The sequence below is a fragment of the Peromyscus maniculatus genome, chromosome 9, assembly GCF_049852395.1.
Source record: "Peromyscus maniculatus bairdii isolate BWxNUB_F1_BW_parent chromosome 9, HU_Pman_BW_mat_3.1, whole genome shotgun sequence".
NCBI lineage: Eukaryota > Metazoa > Chordata > Mammalia > Rodentia > Cricetidae > Peromyscus > Peromyscus maniculatus.
Window position 1 is genome coordinate 60,976,083 of NC_134860.1, and position 19,298 is coordinate 60,995,380.

At 41.8% G+C, this 19,298-nt stretch overlaps 1 protein-coding gene across 1 annotated transcript in view; it reads left to right on the forward strand.

Annotated features, from left to right (window-relative positions):
* Nucleotides 1-19,298, forward strand: part of Wdfy2 (WD repeat and FYVE domain containing 2) — a 163,290-nt gene that overhangs the window by 57,234 nt on the left and 86,758 nt on the right. Inside the window, exon 2 of the mRNA XM_042284997.2 lies at nt 11,449-11,516. Coding sequence (XP_042140931.1) covers nt 11,449-11,516 — 68 coding nt within the window. The remainder of the gene's footprint in view (nt 1-11,448; nt 11,517-19,298) is intronic.

Below are 19,298 nucleotides of genomic sequence, written 5' to 3' on the forward strand. Positions count from 1 at the left end.
TACTCAAGAAAAACTTGCCGAGTTGTCAAGAGGACTCCTGTCTCCTGGGTGAACAGCCTTGCTGACTAGTGCTGACAGCTAATGTCACGTGTCCTCACAAAGACACAAGTGCAGGGTGATCCTGGAGCTTCGTCGTGTCTGAGGAGCCCCACAGGCCTCACGAGGGGCTCTTGTTTAAAGAGAAGTAATGTGCAGAGATACTGCAAGCAGGAGGGTGTCCCGGAAGACAGAAGCCCACGGTGTTGAAGGACAAAGTGCAGCACACCCGCACTAAAACACAGACCACAGCTTGAGGGAACAGAACGCACAAAGGCCAGACCACAGTGCCAGGACACAATTTGCAGATATGAGTACAGCTACTCAGGAAAGCCTGTGGGACTTCCTCCAGGGCCCGGACTGCGACCTGAGACCGTGGCCAGAAAACCTGCTTCTGGGTCCCAGTCCTTGCTCACATTAAAACTACACACAATAGAGAGAAACAGAAAAACGAATTTACTTGTAGTTTTTGTTAGTTGTGCTGCAGCGCTGCCCCTCCTGGCTGGTCGCCGCCCGCAGCAACCATGCCGTCGGAGCAGCATGCTGGTTAAAAGAATCATAGCCATGGTTACCTTTTTAGAGCTTTATTGGGGGGGGGGGGAGAAAGAGAGAGAGACAGAAAGAGAGAGAGAGACAGAGAGAGACAGAGAGACACAAAAGGGGGGAGGGAGAGAGGGGAGCCGACAGGAGGAAGGAGCGGAGAGGAGAGGGGCCAGAGAGCCCACAAAGGGCTCACCCTCTTTTTATGCTGGGAAGCCGATGACGCAATTAAGGATAAAATCCTTACAGTTTTACCTAAAACTGGGGAGAGAAAAGTCTTAGTCTGTCTCTCCTTTGTCCCCAGCACTATTAGAATTTACAAACAAGGTGGCAGGAAGCTCAGAAGTGCTGGGCATGTTAACTGTGATCTGGTTACCAGAGCTGGACTCAGAGTTTGTTCCCATTCCCAGCATGGTATTTCCCATAGGCCTCCTAATCCATGTGACCTCATACATGAGTGGTGATGGATGATAGTGCAGTTGTGGCTATCATCTTCGTTATGTGCACCTGTCACGTGGGTCCCTTTATCTTCCTTTTTAGGCTCCATTTTACCCACTTAAAAGTAGTTTCGCCGGGCGGTGGTGGCGCACGCCTTTAATCCCAGCACTCGGGAGGCAGAGGCAGGCGGATCTCTGTGAGTTCGAGACCAGCCTGGGCTACCAAGTGAGCTCCAGGAAAGGCGCAAAGCTACACAGAGAAACCCTGTCTCGAAAAACCAAAAAAAAAAAAAAAAAAAAAGTAGTTTCAAACCTGACAGTCATGCCTCTTGCTTGTGATTTTTGTAATCAATGTAAACTGTGGAGGTTTATTTTTTACTCCCAGACTTTGGAGTAAAAGAGACAGGCCTCCGATGGTGAAATGCCCAGGGAAGGTGGCTGTCGTGGGCACACCTTACTGGCTGCTGTGTGACTTCAAATGACCAAAGGCTGGTAATGTTTGTTGAGCAGTAATTCACTCAAGGTGTTGGGCTGTAGCATTCTACACCTCTTCTCCAGCTACCGACAGATGGCGCTGGTTAAGGGTTGCTGCATCGAAGAACATGACTGGTGTCTGTGAGTCAGCAAAGTGGTGTAGGTCTTTCATAGTGGGGTCCTTGATTTGAGGAATTGAACTCTGTGGCAGAAATGACTGGGGACTGGATGGCACCCAGCTTTAACTGTCGTTATGCACTGGCAGCTTCTGGGCCCCAAAATACACAGGGCATTGATGAAGATTAGATTTAGTTTATTTACTGTGTGAGTGGAATGCAGTATTAGGAACAACACAGTAATCAGAAATCTAGTAATCAAAGAGAGAGAGCTTTTTTCTTTAAGTTAATCTTTCACATACACTGTCTCAGAATCTCTGCAGTTGTCTTTGCGTTTGGAACATTTTGTAGCTTTTAAACCAATTACTGTAAAAACTACCAAAAGATGCTGACTGACAGCCCATGGCTCAAACTTTTCCTGTTAACAGATTGCCGGGGGCATGTTCCTTGCTTGGGTATTGCTGCTGCAGTATGAGTCATCTATTGGAGAGGCATTCCCTGGAAATCCAGATTTACCACACACAGTGGAATTTGCTCTCTACCCCTCACCCCAAGTTACTTCAGCAATGCAAAAACAGTTGTCCTCAGGGAATTGAAGCTCATTGCCATGGTAACTAATGAAGGTTGCCTCATTCTCAGGCACATTTTTAAAAGCCTAGATTTCAACATGGGTAGATTGTCTTTCTTTTTTTTTCTTTTTTTTCCTAGTAGCTTAGCAACCTGTGGTGCAATGTTTGTTGACAACCCGAACCCTCCCTTTTCTCCTCAGAAAAATGAGCTCTGAAGATAGTATTTAATTGTGTGTTCACTGTGTAGTTCGTAGGTATCTCGATGACAATGACCTTACTTTCTAGGTCTAAAATCAGGGCACACTCTGTGTCTAAAGGGCAGTTCCTTTGCTCTTCAGTCACCTACCCTGAGAGATCTCTGGCACTTGTTTTTCTTCCTCGCCCCTTGGCATTGGTGCTATTCAGTGGGCTGTGAGCAGCCTTCTCTTCTTATTTACTGATCTCAGCTCCTGTGTGCTGTGACTCCCAGCTCATACCTTACACTGAATACCAGGTAGGCAGTTTCCTGCTGTGACAGCCCTGAGTGAACTATTCCCAAACTCAGCAGGTTCCAAGGTAAACAACTGCCTTCCACAAAAAAACAACCCCTTGCTAATGAAAAGCACCACTGTTCACCAATACCCACATCCAGTCAGCACCCAAGCCTGCCAGGTCGCGTCCCAACCACTGATAATCAGTCCTCGTGGGTTAGACCCTTGGCATTCTCTCTCTCTACCCCTTTGTACCATCACCCCCTTGCTCTGTGTTAGGTCAGGGTTGATCAAGGCAATGTGGAAATAAAAGAAAGAATAAGGCAACCTTAACAGAAGCAGAGCGATTGAAGGACACCAATCTGTCCCTGGTAGTGGAGTCTGCACCCAGGTGTGGGGGACTTGGGGCTTCATAGGGCAGACGAGGGAACTATTGGGGAGGAAAGTTTTCTCAATGGATGTGCTCCTTATAGTTCCAAGGCTGAATGAGTTCAGCAGATGTTCTGGATGTTGCTTTCTTGTCAGGCAGGTGTTCTTAGGTCTGGAGTTTCTCAGCTGTCTCAGGTTCATTGTTTTAGGTCATTAACCCTTCACTGAACCAGTTATCTGGGACTGCTTTTTAGTCTCTTTGAAAGCCTGTTGCCCACTTCAGTATCTGGCCTGAATCCTTTTGACTACCTCTTTAACCTTTGACATGTATTTTTTCTTTATGTTTTTATTAGCATATACTACTAATATATAATGGGTATCATTGTATCATTTTCATACATGTGCATAATGTATATTACTATCTCTTGTCCCTGCCTACATCTTCTTAGCAGCTTAATAGCTTCTGACTATTAAACAAAGAATGTCACCAGCCTGTGGTCCCTACCTGTGCACTGTATTTGGCCTGGCTTATGGCTTTGTTTCTCTTTAACTAATAAAAGCTCTTGTATTTACTGTCAGTGTAGAACATGCTATTTGTTATAACCCAAATTCCTGTCCCCAGACCATGGCCTGTCATAGTTGGCTCAGAATAAATGACCTCTTGTTCCTTTGAGGAGTGGGCAAACCAGCTACTTCAGGGTAACCAGGACTTGCCCTGGCTTCTCACAAACAAATGGGATTCTGTCTCTGGCTCCTTATTTTAAGTGGCCTCCTCAGCCCTCCATGGCCTTCTGACTGGTCCTTTTCTCACCATTGCTGCTCACTAGGGCAGTCTCCCTGGCTGGCCATCTGCTCCCATATCAAGAACGTCCTCCATTCCTCCCCAGTTGTTCTCTGCCTAACTTGAGCCATGTACTCAGTGTCCAGAACCTCCACATGCTCCTATAGTCTTAGTCCTTACCTCCCTTTACTGTAGTTCTGCCTCTGCCATCTATCCCTGTGAATGTGTGCAGCTTCCCCCTACCCACCCCACCCCCAGTGAAAGAGGGCAGGGGCTCAGCAGCTTACAGTTTCCTTCCCCAGCACACTGACCTCTACTGTCTTAACTTGTCTCTGAATTACAGTTCTTTTCTTTTCTTCTTTTCTTCCCTTCCTTCCTCTACCACTACCTCTGTGGTGGTATTATGTTCCCCAAAATATTGTGCACCCTAATAAACTTTCCTGGGGTTAGAGACAGAACAGCCACTAGATACAAAGGCTAGAAAATGGTGGCACTCACACCTTTAGTCCTAGCACTCTAGAGGTAGAAATCCCTCTGGATCTCTGTGAGTTCAAGGCCACATTGGAAACAGCCAGGCATGATGACTCACGCCTTTACTCCCAGAAAATGAGCCTTTAATCCCAGGGAGTGACGGTAGAAAGGAAAGATATATAAGGCGTGAAGACCAGAAACTAGAAGCATTTGGCTGGTTAAGCTTTCAGGCTTTGGAGCAGCAGTTCAGCTGAGATTCATTCTGGATGAGGACTCAGAGGCTTCCAGTCTGAGGAAACAGGATCACCTGAGGAATTGGTGAAGTGAGGTAGCTGTGGCCTATTCTGTCTCTCTGATCTTCCAGCATTCACCCCAATAACTGGCCTCAGGTTTGATTTTATTAACAAGACTCTTTAAGATTCATGCTACATTTTTTGATGTTTATTTTATGGGTATGAGTATTTTGTGTGCACACCAAAATGTGTATGCCTGTCAGAAGAGGGTGTCAAAGCCCTTGGAACAGGAACCTTCTCTCCTCTCCTCTGCCCTCCCCTCCCTTCCCATCCCTAGTACAGATAGAGTTACTTTACTCCTTTTCCAATTTAGATGACTTTACTAGTGACTTTTGTTGTGAGTAAATGTTTGACAAGAAGCAGTTTAGGGGGGAGTTTGGCTTATAGTTTGAGGTGATACAGTCTATCAAGGTGTGGAGAACATGGAGGCAAGGGGCATGAGCTAGCTGGTCACATTGTCTGCAACTAGGAAACAGCGATGAATACTCTTTTCTGCTTTTATTCATTGTAGGACCTGAGCCCATGTGATGGTACCAGTCAACTTGACAATTAAGATTAACCATTGCACCCTTTATTTATTTGACTAGTTATTCAAATTGTGCTGGCAGTGGTTCAAAAAAATAGGGAGCATACCTTCCTTCTTCTTAATTTTTAGGGGAAGCTTTCATTCTTTAACCAGTGAGTATGCTGTTAGTGTGACTTTTCCATGACTACCCAGTGTGGTTCATCTTCATTGTCAGCTTGACTGGAGTTGGAATCATCTATGAGACATTGGGCATATCTGTACCAACATTTACAAGGAGAATTTCAGAGAGGAAGACTCACCCCGAATGTGAGTGATTGCATCCTGTAGATAGGATTCTGAGTTGGATTGGATAACACGGGAAGGAGGGGAATGCCAGCTGCTTACTAGCATGTCTGGCTGACCCACAGGTAGGGTGGAGGCAGGACTGGTCCAGCTGGGGCTGAGCAGGATGGTGAGTGTTGATGGCCCAGACATCCCCATTCCACTGGAGAGAAGCACACTAAGCTGGAAGTCTTTTCAAAGCAGGAACTTGTTTTTTTTTGCATCAGGTGTGGACTTATATAGTTTGGGGGGTGTGGAGGGGATGGGGTGAGGGTAGCAGGCCAATGAGATTATGCCATCTCAGCAGTTACTAGGCAGAGGTGATTCTAGGTCGGGTAGAGCTGAATCTCTCTTATGCGGAAGTCATGTCCAAAGACAGGTCGCCAAACTTGAGCTAGGCTCAAGAAGTTACACTGGGCCTCACACCCGGGCCTTATGGGGACCGACACCAGCGTTTGTCTCTTTGTTCTGTGCTTTGCACTCATGTGACTAGGCACCATGCCTTCCTTGCTATGATGGACTGTATCTTCAAACTGTAAGCCAAAATAAAATCATCCTTGAGTTGCTTCTTTAAGTATTTCGTTTGTAGAGACAAGAAAGCAACTAATAGATGCTCTGCATTAAGTTAAGGAAGACTTCTTCTGCTTGAGGTGTACTCTTTATCATGAAAAACTGAATTTTGTCAAGTGCATTCCAGTTAGATCAGCTGCTCTCAACCTGTGGCTGGTGGGGTCGACTAAGACCATCAGAAAACACAGAGATTTACATTACAATTCATAATGGTAGCAAAATTACAGTTATGAAGTAGCAATGAAAATAATTTCATGAACAACATGAGGAACTGTATTAAAGGGTCACAAAATTAGAAGGTTGAGTTAGATGGTCATAGATGCTCTATTTTACTGATAAACTGTGCTATATGAATTGATTTTCTTATTCTAAATGACCCTTACATTTTGGAATATGTCCCACTGGTTCATAAGTACAGTCCTTCTGTTATGCTCTTGAGTTTGATTTGCTAGTGTTTTGTTGAGAAACTTGGTATCTATATTCACAAGAAATATGAACATGAGTTTTTTAATGATATATTTGCCTGGTTTTGGTAACAAAAAAACCAGCCACTAGAGTATCTTATAAAGTATTCTTTCTTCTTTCTGGAAATTTGAATAGAATCCTTGTCAGTTTTCCCTCAGATATTTGGTTGACCTCGCTAGTGAAGCCACTTTGGTCCTGAACTTTATTTTGAAGTTTTTGATTATAGATTCACTTTCTGCTGGCATTAGTATTGCCGAGGCTATCTATTTCTTTTGCAGTCTGTCCTGTAGGTAGTATGTCTCAGAAATGTGACTGTTTATTCCAGATTATCTTATTTACAAGCATATAAGAACTATCTTAGAATATTCAAATTTTCTTTAGTAACTGTGAAAGGATCTGAGTCAGCACAGGACACCCCAAAGATCAAGTTCTCAGCACAAAGGATATTTATTTGCCCTAGAGGAACAGAGGGCAAGGAATAAGAGACAAAGACAGGAGACAGAGGAAGAGGGAGGAGGGAAAGGGAACAAGGGAGAGGGGGAAGGAATGTTTGCCCCAGAGGGACAGATGGATGTTTGCCTCTGGATGGAGAGGAGACAGACTTGGGCCATAGGCAAATGGCAGTTTATAAAGGGAAAAGGGGACCCCTCACACACACGTGTTAGGATGACTTGGTTTTAACTAGGGTAACCAAAAGGGGGCTTTTGATTGCTGGACTTTGACAAATACTTTGACAGCTGGACCTTGTGGTCATCCTCAGGAGGAGGAAGTAGGCAAATAAGGGAATGGACTTGGTGGCTAGCTTTAGACTGTAATCTAACAGTCAGCAAGGGAGAGGAAGCGGGAGGGCAAGACCTGCCAGAGCCACGCCTGCCAGCCTTGGGCCTCCTAGAGCCTTTCAAACACCATCATTTCCAATTTAATTCAGTTGCCTCTCAGTTTGTCAAATTTGACTTGGTTTCATTGACTCTCTATTGTTAGTGTTTGGTGTTTTTTTTTTTTTTTTTCCCCTTCCTTGATCTAGTCTACTATTCCCCATCCTTCTCTTAGCATTGGGTTTGATTTGCTCTGTTTCTGGTGCCTTAAGTATATAGTTAGGTTGTTGCCTTGTGATCTTGTTTAACATAGACATTGACTGCCATAATCTTTCATCTAAACTTTTACTTTACCTCTTAGATTTTGCTGTGTTTTGCTTTCTTTTTAGTTTATCTTACAGTGTTTTCTAATTTTCGTAATTTTTTTTTCTTTTAACTCATTGTGGCTTTCCCCCACTGTTTCTTCTGTTGCTGATTTTAGCTTCATTCCATCCTGGCTAGAGAATGGGTTATGTATTGTACATGTCAGTTGTATGTTCTGCCATTGGGATATCATGTGCCTGGAGATCTCATTGATTGTGTGACTCAGGCCTTTGACTTTCTTGTTGATCCTCTGTCTAGATCAGTGTTCTCAACATATGGGTTGCGACCCCTTTGGGGAGTTGAACGGCCCTTTCACAGGTGTCGAATATCAGATAACCTGCATATCAGATATTTACATTACAACTCATAACAGTAGCAAGATTACAGTTATGAGGTAGCAATGAAAATAATTTTATGGTTGGAGGTCACCATAACATGAGGAACTGTATTTAAGGGTCACAGCATTAGGAAGGTTGAGAACCACTGGTCTAGATGCTTTATCTGTAATTGAAAGTTATACACGATTCATTTTTATTAGCTTTTGTTTATCTGGGATAATCTTAATTTCCCCCTTCATTTATGGGGGGGTTTGGATTTTAAGGTCTTAAACTTATTTTATTAGTTCTTTGAGAGTTTTTGGTTTTATACAAATGGTATATCATATTTGCCCCCCCCCCACCTCTTCCCAAATCCACTCCACTTTGTCTACCCACTGACTTCGTGCCCTCTCTTTTTTAAAGGAAGTAAAACAACCCCCTTGAAGACCAGTTTGTGCTGCCCAGATGTTCTTGGCTGTGTGGCCTTCCCCTGGAGCACGGTCAACTTTCCAGGAGATGTTCTCTTAGAAGACTGGCTCCTCCTCTTCAGTACCTAACAGTTGCCATTTGCTTCACTGCTAGGGGCGACGTTGCGTGTCCAACTTCCCCCTCCATGCTGGGCTTCGATCTGGCACAGGTTCTATACATGCTGTTACAGTCATTGTGAGTTCATAGCGCAGCTGTTGTGCTGTGTCCTGAAGATGTTTCTCTGTGGTCATCCACGTCTTCTGGCTCCGACGCTGCTCCCTTTTCTGCAGTGATCCCGGAGCCTTGGGGTGTTTGTGTGTGAGAAGGATATAACTTCCCACTGGGGCTGAGACGTTGCTTACTCCCGACATGTTGGTCAGCTTTGGACCCTGTGTTAACCACCATCTACTGCAAATGGGAGGAGCTTCAGTTGGGGTTCAGCGATGTATTGATATGGAGTCCCCACTTAGACTTTCTTTCATTTCTGCATGGTGGGTCAGTGGGTAGTTCTTGGATGGTAGTTGTTTCATTTAGCCCCTCACCTTTCTGCCCGCTGCTTCTATGAGAATTTGGTTACTGATGCCCTGTTGTATGAAATAAGTTGTTTTTCTCTCGCTGCCTTTAAGATTTTCCCCCATTTGCATTTGATGATTTGATTTTAGTCTGTCTGTTAAATCTGGTTCAGTCTATCTTCTTAGATTTCTTTGAGCTGCTTGGATGTGTATGTCTTTCATCAAATTTGGTAAATTTCTGTCTGTTTTTCCTGAAATACTCTTCTCTCCCTTTCTCTTCTTGCAGGACTCCCATATTTGTGTGTTGATAACGTAAATGATGCCGCACGGCTCTCCTAAGCTGCCGTTGTTGCTTATTTTATCTGGTTAGTTATTCTTTTCAGTTCAGCTTCTCATTTGGACTCAGTCGTCTTAGCTTCAGGCTTGCCTCTTCTCTTTTGTGCTCAGACCTCCTGCAGGCGCTTCCCAGATGTTTAGTTCCTGTCCCTGTGCTTTGCAGTATTTCTACCCAGTTTCCTTACAGAACGGTCATCAGAAGTGAGGTTCCCGGTCCAGTCGTACATTCTCATCCTGGTTTTATTTTGTTGTCTGTGAGTTCTTAGGCAGTCTGCCAGTAAGCCCAATGCTTGCACTTCTTCTGGATAGTTCTATCAATTTTGTTTCCCTCTTTGAGGTGATCCATATCTTCTGTTTCATTGTGTACTTCACAGTTTCCTGTTGAGAGCAGATAAGAATGTAGTAATCCTGGAAGTCAGGTTCTCTGGAGTGTAGCTGTCTTTCTTAGTGTGTGATTTTTACAAGGACTGTATTCCCTGTGTATAATCATTGAAAATTCTTTCTGATGTCTCTGAGGTCAGCTAACTATCTGGGTCCAGTAAGAGAAAGGAATGTTGCTGTCATTCATTTCTTTAAGGAATCTGCATGGGAAGCCCTTCAGCCCTGAGAGGGTTGAGGCGATGGTGAGCCTCTGTCCTGGTCACTCACTGAACAGTCAGGTAAATTGGAACACATGTCTTCACATTGTAGAGGACTTGTCTCCACCCTTGCTCCAGCAGGCTGCTCTAGGAAGCAAGCCATTCTCCATGGCTACCTGCCAGATGGAGCCTGGATGTTTGATGTTCGAATCTTAGATGGTCTTTTAATAAAAAAAACTCAGAGCCAGATATCAGGGGGAAAGCTGAAAGATCAGAGAAGCAGAACAGCCAGCCACTAGTTCTTACCTCTACAAAATCTGCAGCCTAAATAGAGTGAGTTCCTGTTTCCTCATTCCTTATATATATACCTTTCTCTGCCCTGCCATATTATTTCCTGGGATTAAAGGTGTGTGTGCTTTCCAAGCAAAGGCATAAGATCTCAAGTGCTGGCATTAAAGGTGTGTGCCACCACGGCCTGACCTCTATGTCTAATCTAGTGGCTGGCTCTGTCCTCTGATCCTCAGGCAAGTTTATTAAGGTACACAATATATCACCACAGATGTTGGAAGTTACTGAGTGCTAGAATTCAGTGCCACCCTCTCCCCCTTTTGTTCCTAGTTCAGTATTTCTCCAGGTGCTAAAAACATTATGTAGTAGACCTCAGAATTTGAAATAATTGATTTTAAAAGTTCTTGTCAACTCAGTAGTTGATTTGGTTGAGGGACTGATTTTTCAGTGTTTTATCCCAACATCTTCTAGGATATCACTCCTGTATTGATTGCATTAATTTAAAAGGTGTTTGTGTGTGTGTGTGTGTGTGTGTGTGTGTGTGTGTGTGTGTACGTGTGTGTGTGTGTGTGTGTGTGTGTGTGTGTGTGTGTGTACATGCCTCTGTACCTGGAAAACCTGTTTCTTGAGATAAAGGCCTGGCTTACAAGATGTGAACGTAACTGTTGTATCCTCTTCCTGTCACATGTTAAATATTATTTTATGTGGTATCTGTACTTTCTTTGCAGAGCAGTTTCTCTGTGTTCACTAGTAAAGACCTATGGTTCTCTAGAACAGTGGATGCTTCCAGGTCACTAGTGCAAAGGCCAGGTACTTTGGAAGAAAAAACAATAAAGTGAAAAACATTTTCAAAAACTTTGATGGTAGATGTATGCATTCATACATGAGGGTGGCATTTCGAGGGTTATGTAATTGTGAGTGAGTGTACAGCACCCTTAAAAGTAAGGACTGCAAATACATTGTATGGATTCCTCAGAATCTATAAAACTATTTTCTAAAATGTAAGGAATATAGGATTTTTAGATAGGCTCGTGTAGTATGCATCTCTATCTATTATACCTGTCATGAATCTGTACATATATAATATTAAAAAGTTTGAGCCAGGCAGTAGTGGCACACGCCTTTAATCCCAGCATTCGGGAGGCAGAGCCAGGCGGATCTCTGTGAGTTCAAGGCCAGCCTGGTCTACAGAGCGAGATCTAGGACAGGCACCAAAACTACACAGGGAAACCCTGTCTCAGAAAAAAGAAAAAAAAGTTTGATTTCTGTGTATTACTATCTTTGCATGACTCCAAGTGCTGTGATTTCATGTATACATTTTCCTCTGTTATAGGACAGTTCGTGTTTGGTTAAAGAGGGACAGTGGACAGTACTGGCCAAGCATATACCATGCAATGCCTTGTAAGTATCTTGGTCTCCAGATCTTTACCCCAGTGGCCCTTCCTTTTCTGTTTACCTTTTTTGTATATTTTTCTTGAGTAACTAAGACTAAAGGTTGGGGAATCTCATTAAACCGAAAAGTCCCATATTGAATAATTCTGTAGTTTTCTAGGCTCTCACTGTGAAAAGTAAGATATGATTTGGAAATTGACTATATATTCATAGGTTCAGAATGAGAGGAATGGAAAAAGACACAGCCTCTCTGATGACAGCAGTCTCCCTCCTCTTTCTAACGTCGCTTTAACTATTTGGAATTTGTGTCCTTAGACAATTCAGAGTTCTGTCGGGTGGTTACATTTATGGAGTGAATTTGTCCTTATATTATTGTTAAACCATCTTTTCAAAATTCAAGACATTCAGCATTGAGCATTCAGTTCTCAAGGATTTACTTAGGCTTGAAACATTCTATTTAGAAGTGGGTCTCATTTCGCCAAGATCTTTCCAAAGAAATATGTCCTTGTACTGATGGGTACCAGAGTTGGACCAGCCATGCCGTCACCGGCATAAGCCGTCAAGGCAGTAGTGGACTCAAATCATGGGCAACAGCCAGTTCTCCCCTCTGGGAGACCATAGAGCTGAAAGAGAAAGGGGAGGAGAGGATGGGAAAGAAGAGAACTTCCCGGATCGTTCCTCCAGAGATTTCATTCTTTAAAATTAGTGAGGTTTATTCTGTTTGTTTTGGTATAAAATAATTGTTTGAATTTATTATAGTAAACATTTTTTTTCTTTTCTTTTCTGTTAAGTCTCACTGTGTGCCTTGCCTGGTCTAGAACTTGCTGTGTAGACCAGGTTGGCCTTGAACTCGCAGAGGTCCATCTGCTTCTGTCTCCCCCTATATCCCCACTGTGGGGGGTAGAGTACTGGTGTTAAAGACCTATGCAACTATGCCTGGCGTCCATTTATTCTTAGTTAAAGTTGGCATTGTAGAAAAATCTCCCTGGTTTGTTAGGACTCACATGATTTTTGGCTATCTGTAGTGTGTGTCTCATTCCTTCAGAAGTATCCCATATTCAGAAGTACATGACACTGTGCCAAGCCAAAGTAGGTTCTAGGTGATTTTGTTTATGCCTCTAGCAGAAGAGTTTGCCTGTTCATGACTGAATGATTTATTTTTTGTAATTTTTATATAGTGTATTTTGATTGTGTTCCCCACAACTCATCCTAGATCCTCCCCACCTCCCTACTGACCCAAATTCATGTTTTCTCTGTTTCAAGAAACAGAACCAAAACAACCCCCCAAATGAAAATCAAAACAAACAAACCCCACTAAGACCCAAAGAGGCAAAAAAAACCCAAATACCCCCCCCACACACACTTACCCACACATAAAACAAAACTAAACTCATGGAGTTCATTGTGTTGGCCAACTACTACTGGACATGGGCCTGCCCTAGAGTTGATATATGCCGTGACAAATCCATTGGAAAAACCCGATTTTCCTTTTCCTCGAAGGTATTGATTGTAAATAGCTTCCTGGTGAGTGGTGGGACTTCCGTCTTCTTGCCTTCTGGGATTTGGCTGGCTTGAATCTGTGCAGGGCTTGTTTGTGCTGCTAGTCTCTTTGAGTTCATAAGTGAATGGTCCTGTTGTGTCAGCAAGCCACTGTTTCTTCAGTTTCCCATCACCTCTGTCTCCTTCCACTTCCTCTTCTGCAGAGATACCTGAGAACGGAGGGTAGGGGCTGATGAGCACATCCCATTTAGGACTGAGTGCTCCAAAGTCTCTCACACTAGGCACAGTGTCCAGTTGTAGATCCTGGTTAATTACCATCTACTGCAAGAAAAAGCTTCTATGGGCATACCGATATGTCATTTGGAGATATTTTATGTTATGTTCCTTTTTTAGAATAATAGTAGTAGGATTTCCCTTGTGGCCAAACACTGAGACCTGTCCAGTCTCAGTGTTTGGCCACATTAGCAGTGTCAGGTATGGGTTCCATCTCATGAGTGGACCTTCTACCCAATTAAAAAAGTTGTTGGTTACTGTCATAATATTCATGCCGTGCTTATACCAGTATATATTGTAGGCTTGTTGCTGTTACAGTCAGTGATATTGATGATTACTTTTTCCTCTGGTAGTGTGCAGAGTACCTTTTAATACCATGAGTACTAGTCAGTAGGGGAAAAGCTTCTAGTTGGGTAACACCTCAACTTCTCTATGTTCTATGACTTAAGTGTTATTTTCAGCAATAGGCGTTCATCAGGTTGTGGAGAACAACCATTAGATCTGGTAGTAGCCTGTGATGTGGGGGGTGGGGGTGGGGTGGGGTTCATGACACCACTTTAGCCAGTAACTCAACAAGATTCCTGGTATGGGAGGTTTTATTTAGTGGCATAAAATATCTAGTTAGGACAATTGCCTCCTCCGTTATAAGATGACGCCATTTGAATTTTTTCCCATTCACATATATATGGTTGTAGGTTTCTGTGTGGTTTTTCAAAAAGCCTTTATTGTGAATTATCCTTCCCCATATTCCTTTCTTTCCCCTGCTCTCCCATCCTACTCTCCACTTGGTCCTTCTTTTCTAGTTTCCCCTTTATCTCTTGGTAACACTGTACTCTGTTTTCCCTTCACTGGAAGATCTACTTCTGTTCCTCCCTAGTGCCTTGCTAGGTACCTAACATCTGTGGTTATTTGGATTGAAACACATATCTAAAGGTTGAAAGCTAACATCTATGTATAAAAGAAGTAATGCAATATATGATTTTGGGGGGGGTCTGGGTTACCTCACTCAGGAAGATTGTTTCTACCTGCATTCATTTTTTTTTTTTTTTGCAAATTTCGTTTTTCTTAACAGCTAAATAGTATTCTGTTGTATAAATGCACCACATTTGTTTGTCAGTTGATGGACATCTAGCTGTTTTCCGTTTCTGGCTATTATGAGTTTAGCAGCAATGAACATGGATGAGCAAATATGCCAGGAGTAGGGTGTAGAGACCTTTAAGAATATGCCCAAGAATGATATAGCTGGTTCTTGTGGAAGATTGATTGTCAGCTTTTTAAGGAACCTCCACACTGATTTCCATGGTGGTTGTACAAATTTGCATTCTCACTAGCAATGAATAAGTGTTCCTTTTTCCCCAAATCCTTACCAGCATGAGCTGTCATTTGTTTCTTTTTTCTTGGCCATTCTGAGTTCAGGGTAAGATGAAATGTCAAAATAGTTTTAATTTGCATTCCTCTGATGGCTAAAGATGTCAAACATTACTTTAAATATTTCTCAGCCACTAAACATTTCATCTTCTGAGAACTCTGTTTAGTTCTTGTGATGATTTGAATGAAAATGGCCTCCATAGGCTCACAAGGAGTGGCACGATTTGGAGGTGTGGCCTTGTTGGAGGAAGTGTGTCACTGGGGGTTGGCTTTGAGGTTTCAGAATCTCAAGCCAGGCACAGTTGTTTACTCTCTTCCTGCTGACTGCTGATTCAGATGTAGTCCTCTCCAGCACCATGTCTGCCTGAGTGCTGCCATGCTTTCAGCCATGATGATAATGGACTAAACCTCTGAACCTCTAAGCCAGAGAGAGCTGGCTTAAAGAGAGCTGTTGTGGTCATGGTGTCTCTTGACAGAAAGAGGAGCCCTTAACTAAGACAGTTCTGTACCCCATTTTTACATTGCCTTGTTTTCTTGATGTCCAGTTGTTTTAGTTCTTTATATATTATAGATAAGAACCCTCTATTAGGTGTATAATTTGCAAATTTTATTTTTCTTAACAGCTAAATAGTATTCTATTGTATAAATGCACCACATTTGTTTGTCCGTTGATGGACATCTAGCTGTTTTCAGTTTCTGGCTATAATGAGTATAGCAGCAATGAGCATGGATGAGCAAGTATGTTCATTTGTCCAATGAACTGCTGCTCTGTCCAAATGATGGTGTCCTTTGCCATACAGAACCTATTCACTTTCATGAGGTATCAATTATTAATTGTTGATCTTAATACCTACAGTATTGATGTCCTGATCAGAAAGTCCATTCCTGTGATAATAATGAGATCAAGCCTATTCCTGCTTTCTCTTCTACCAAATTCAGGGTACCTGGTGTTATGGTGATGTCCTTGATTTTGGAGTTGAGTTTTGTTCTGGGTGATAAATATGGATCTCTTTGCATTCTTCTACATGCAGCCACCCAACTTGACTACCTAGCATCATTTGTTGAAGATGCTGTCTTTTTTCCAGTGTGTATTTTTGTCGTCTTTGTCAAAAATCAGGTGTGTGGTTTTATGTTTGGGTCTTTGATTCAATTCCACTGATCAATGTGTCTATTTTTATGCCAATATCATGCTGTTTTTATTACTATACTTCCATGGTACATCTTGAAATCAGGAGTGATGACACCTCCAGCAGTAATTTTATTATTGAGTTTTTGTTTTGTTTTGTTTTTTCGAGACAGGTTTTCTCTGTGTAACAGTCCTGTCTGTCCTGGATGGAACTCACTCTGGAGACCAGACTGGCCTCAAACTCAGAGATCTGCCTGCCTTCTGCCTCCTGAGTGCTGGGATCAAAAACGCTGAGATTGTTTTATATATATATATGTGTGTATATGTTTTCCATATGAAGTTGAAGATTGTCATTTTAGTTTCTGTGAAGAATTATGAAATGGAATTTTGATGAGAATTGCATTGAATCTGTAGATTGCTTTGGTAGAATGGCCATTTTAAAAGCATTAATCCTACTAATCCATGAGCATGGGAGATCTTTACATCTTCTGGTGTCTTACTCAATTTCTTCTCAATTTCTTCTCAATTTCTTACTCAATTTCTTCTACTTTGATTTCCTTAGGAGTTATAGGTCTGTTTAAATTATTTCATCTTAATTTAACTTTGGTAGATTGTATATGTAGAAACACTCATCCATGTTTTTTAAATTTTTGAGTTTGGTGAAATACAGATTTTTAAAGTTGACCCTTATTATTGTCTGAATTTCCTTGGTGTCTGCTTCTGTGCCTTCCTTTTTATCTGTAATTTTATTAAGTTAGATCTTCTCTCCCCTTCATTTGGTGAATTGCCTAAACGTTTGTTAATCTTGTTGCTTCTCTTCAAAGAGCTTACTTTTTGCTTTACTGACTCTTTGTTTTTGTTTTTGTTTTTATTTTCGTTGATTTCAGCCCTCGGCTTCATTATTTCTTGGCATCTACTTCTTTTGGGTGTTATTCTTCTCTTTGTTCTAGAGCTTTCAGGTGTGCTGCTAAGTTACTGATAGGAGATTCTCCAGCTTTTTGATGTAGGCACTTAGTGCTATGAACTTGCCTCTTGGAACCACCTTCATCGTGCTCCATAGGTTTGGGTATGTTGTGTTTTCATTTCATTCACTTCTAAAAAGTTTTATATTTCCTTCCTGATTTCTGTCTTGGCCCATTTTTCATTCACTAGTGAGTTATTAATTTTCCATGAGTTTGTATACTTTCTGCTATCTCTCTTGTGGTTGATATCCCGCTTTAATTGAGGGTGTTCTTACAGGAGGCAGGGTATTCTTTCACTTCTCTTCTATTGGTTGGGGCTTGTTTGTTTACTACTATGTGGTTAGTTTTGGAGGAAGTTCCACAAGTTTCTAATAAAATGGTTTCTTTAATATTTGGTGGAAATGTTCTGTAGATGTCTATTAGGTTTTTAATTTATGATACTATTTAACCCCAGCATTTTTTTCTGTTTAGTTTTTGTTTGCATAGTCTGTCTATTGGTGAGAATGGGGTATTGAAGTTACCCACTATCACTGTGTTAGGGTCAGTATGTGATTTTTTTTTGGGGGGGGGCTGTAGAAATGTTTCTTTTATGAACTTGGGTACTATGGGTTGATGCATAAATATTTAGAATTGTAATGTGCTCTTGGTGGATTTTTCCTTTAATGAGTATGGAGTGTCCTTCCCTATCTCTTCTGATTACTTTTGATTTGATGTTTATTTGGTCAGGTGTTAAAATAGCTACATGTGCTTGCTGCTTGGTTCCAGTTGCTTGGAATACCATTTCCATCCTTTACCTAAGGTACTGTATGTCTTTGATGGTGAGGTAGATTTCTTGGATGCAACAGAAAAACTGATTCTGTTTTCTAATCCAATCTGTTAGTGTGTGTCTTTTTATTGGGGGAATTGAGGCTACTAATATTGAAAGTCATCGGTGTTTATTGGTTCCTGTTATTTGATGTGATGATGGTGTGTCCTCCCTCAGTCTCTCTTGATGTACTGTTCTGGGATTAAATAATCCTTGTGTCCTCTTTGGTGTTATTAACCTTCTGTTCAGTCTGAAACTTTCTTCTGTTGACTTCAGTAGAGCTGGATTGGTGTATAGAAATTTGTTAAAGGTGGTTTTATCATGAAATAGTTCTTTCTTTCTATCTATCTATCTATCTATCTATCTATCTATCTATCTATCTATCTATCTATCTATCTATCTATCTCTATCTCTGCCTTGATTGTGATTGAGAGTTTTGCAAGATATAATAGTCTGAGCTCCATTTGTTGTCTCTTAGAATTTGTACAGGCCCTTCTGGCTTATAGAGTCTCTATTGAAAAGTTGGGGGTTATTCTAATGAGCTTGCCTTTATATGTTACTTGGTTTTTACCCCTTGTAGCTTTTAATATCCTTTCTTTGTTCTGTGCATTTAATGTTTCTAATATGTGCTGTGGAGAATTTTTTCTTTTTCTTTTCTTTCTTTCTTTCTTTTTCTTTTTTTTCTTTTTTTTTTTTTTTTTTTGCCTGCCTGTTTGGTGTTCTGTATGATTCTTGTACCTTAATAGGCATCTCTTACTTTAGGTTGGGGTACTTCTGTGATTTTTTCCTTTTATTGAAAATAGATTCTTTTCTCACATAATATATCCTGATTACAGTTTCCCCTCCCTCTACTCCTCCCAGTTCCTCTCCATCTCCCCTCCCATCTGGATCTACTCCCTTTCTGTCTCTCATTAGAAAAGAACAGGCTTCTAAGAGATAATAATAAAACAATAAAATCTAATATCATAAAACAAAAACTGTCATACCAGAATTGGACAAGACAAACAAGCAGAAGAAAAAGCCCAAGAGAAGGAGCAAGATTCAGAAACGTACTTGTCCATACACTCAAGAATCCCATAAAAACAGTAAACTAGAAGCCATGATATGTACGCAGAGGACCTGGTGCAGGCCTGTGCAGGCACTGTGCATGCTGCCTCAGTCTCTGAGTTCACGTGAGCTTTGATCCTGTTGATTTAGAGGGCTTTGTTCTCTTGGTGTTCTCCATCCCCTCTGACTCTTACACTCTTTCTGCCTCCAGTTCATCAGGGTTCTCTGAGCCCCAAGTGGAGAGATTTGATGGAGCCATCCCATTTAGAGTTGAGTGTTCCAAGGTCTCTCACTCTGCAATCTGGCTGTTGGCTTCTATAATTCCCATCTGCTGCAGGAGGAAGCTTTTCTGATGATGGCTTAGCAAGGCACTGATCTATGAGTATAGCACAGTGTCATTAGGAGTCATTTTTATCACTATTTTGTTTTGTTTTTTTTAAGACCAGTAGTATTGGTTTTACCCTAGGTTCCCAGACTATCAAGTTTCTGGTTCTTGGTTACCCATCCAGTGTTGGGTATTAGTTCCATTTCATGGAGTGGGCCTTAAAGTCTAATCAGACATTGGTTGGTTCCCATAAGCTTTGTGCCACCATTGTCCTAGTGTATCTTACAGGCAGGACACCATTGTAGAGCAAAGGGTTTGTGACTGGCTTGGTGTTTAAGTTTTTCTTTTGCTATCATGCCCAGTACTTTCCTGTACCAATGCTGAC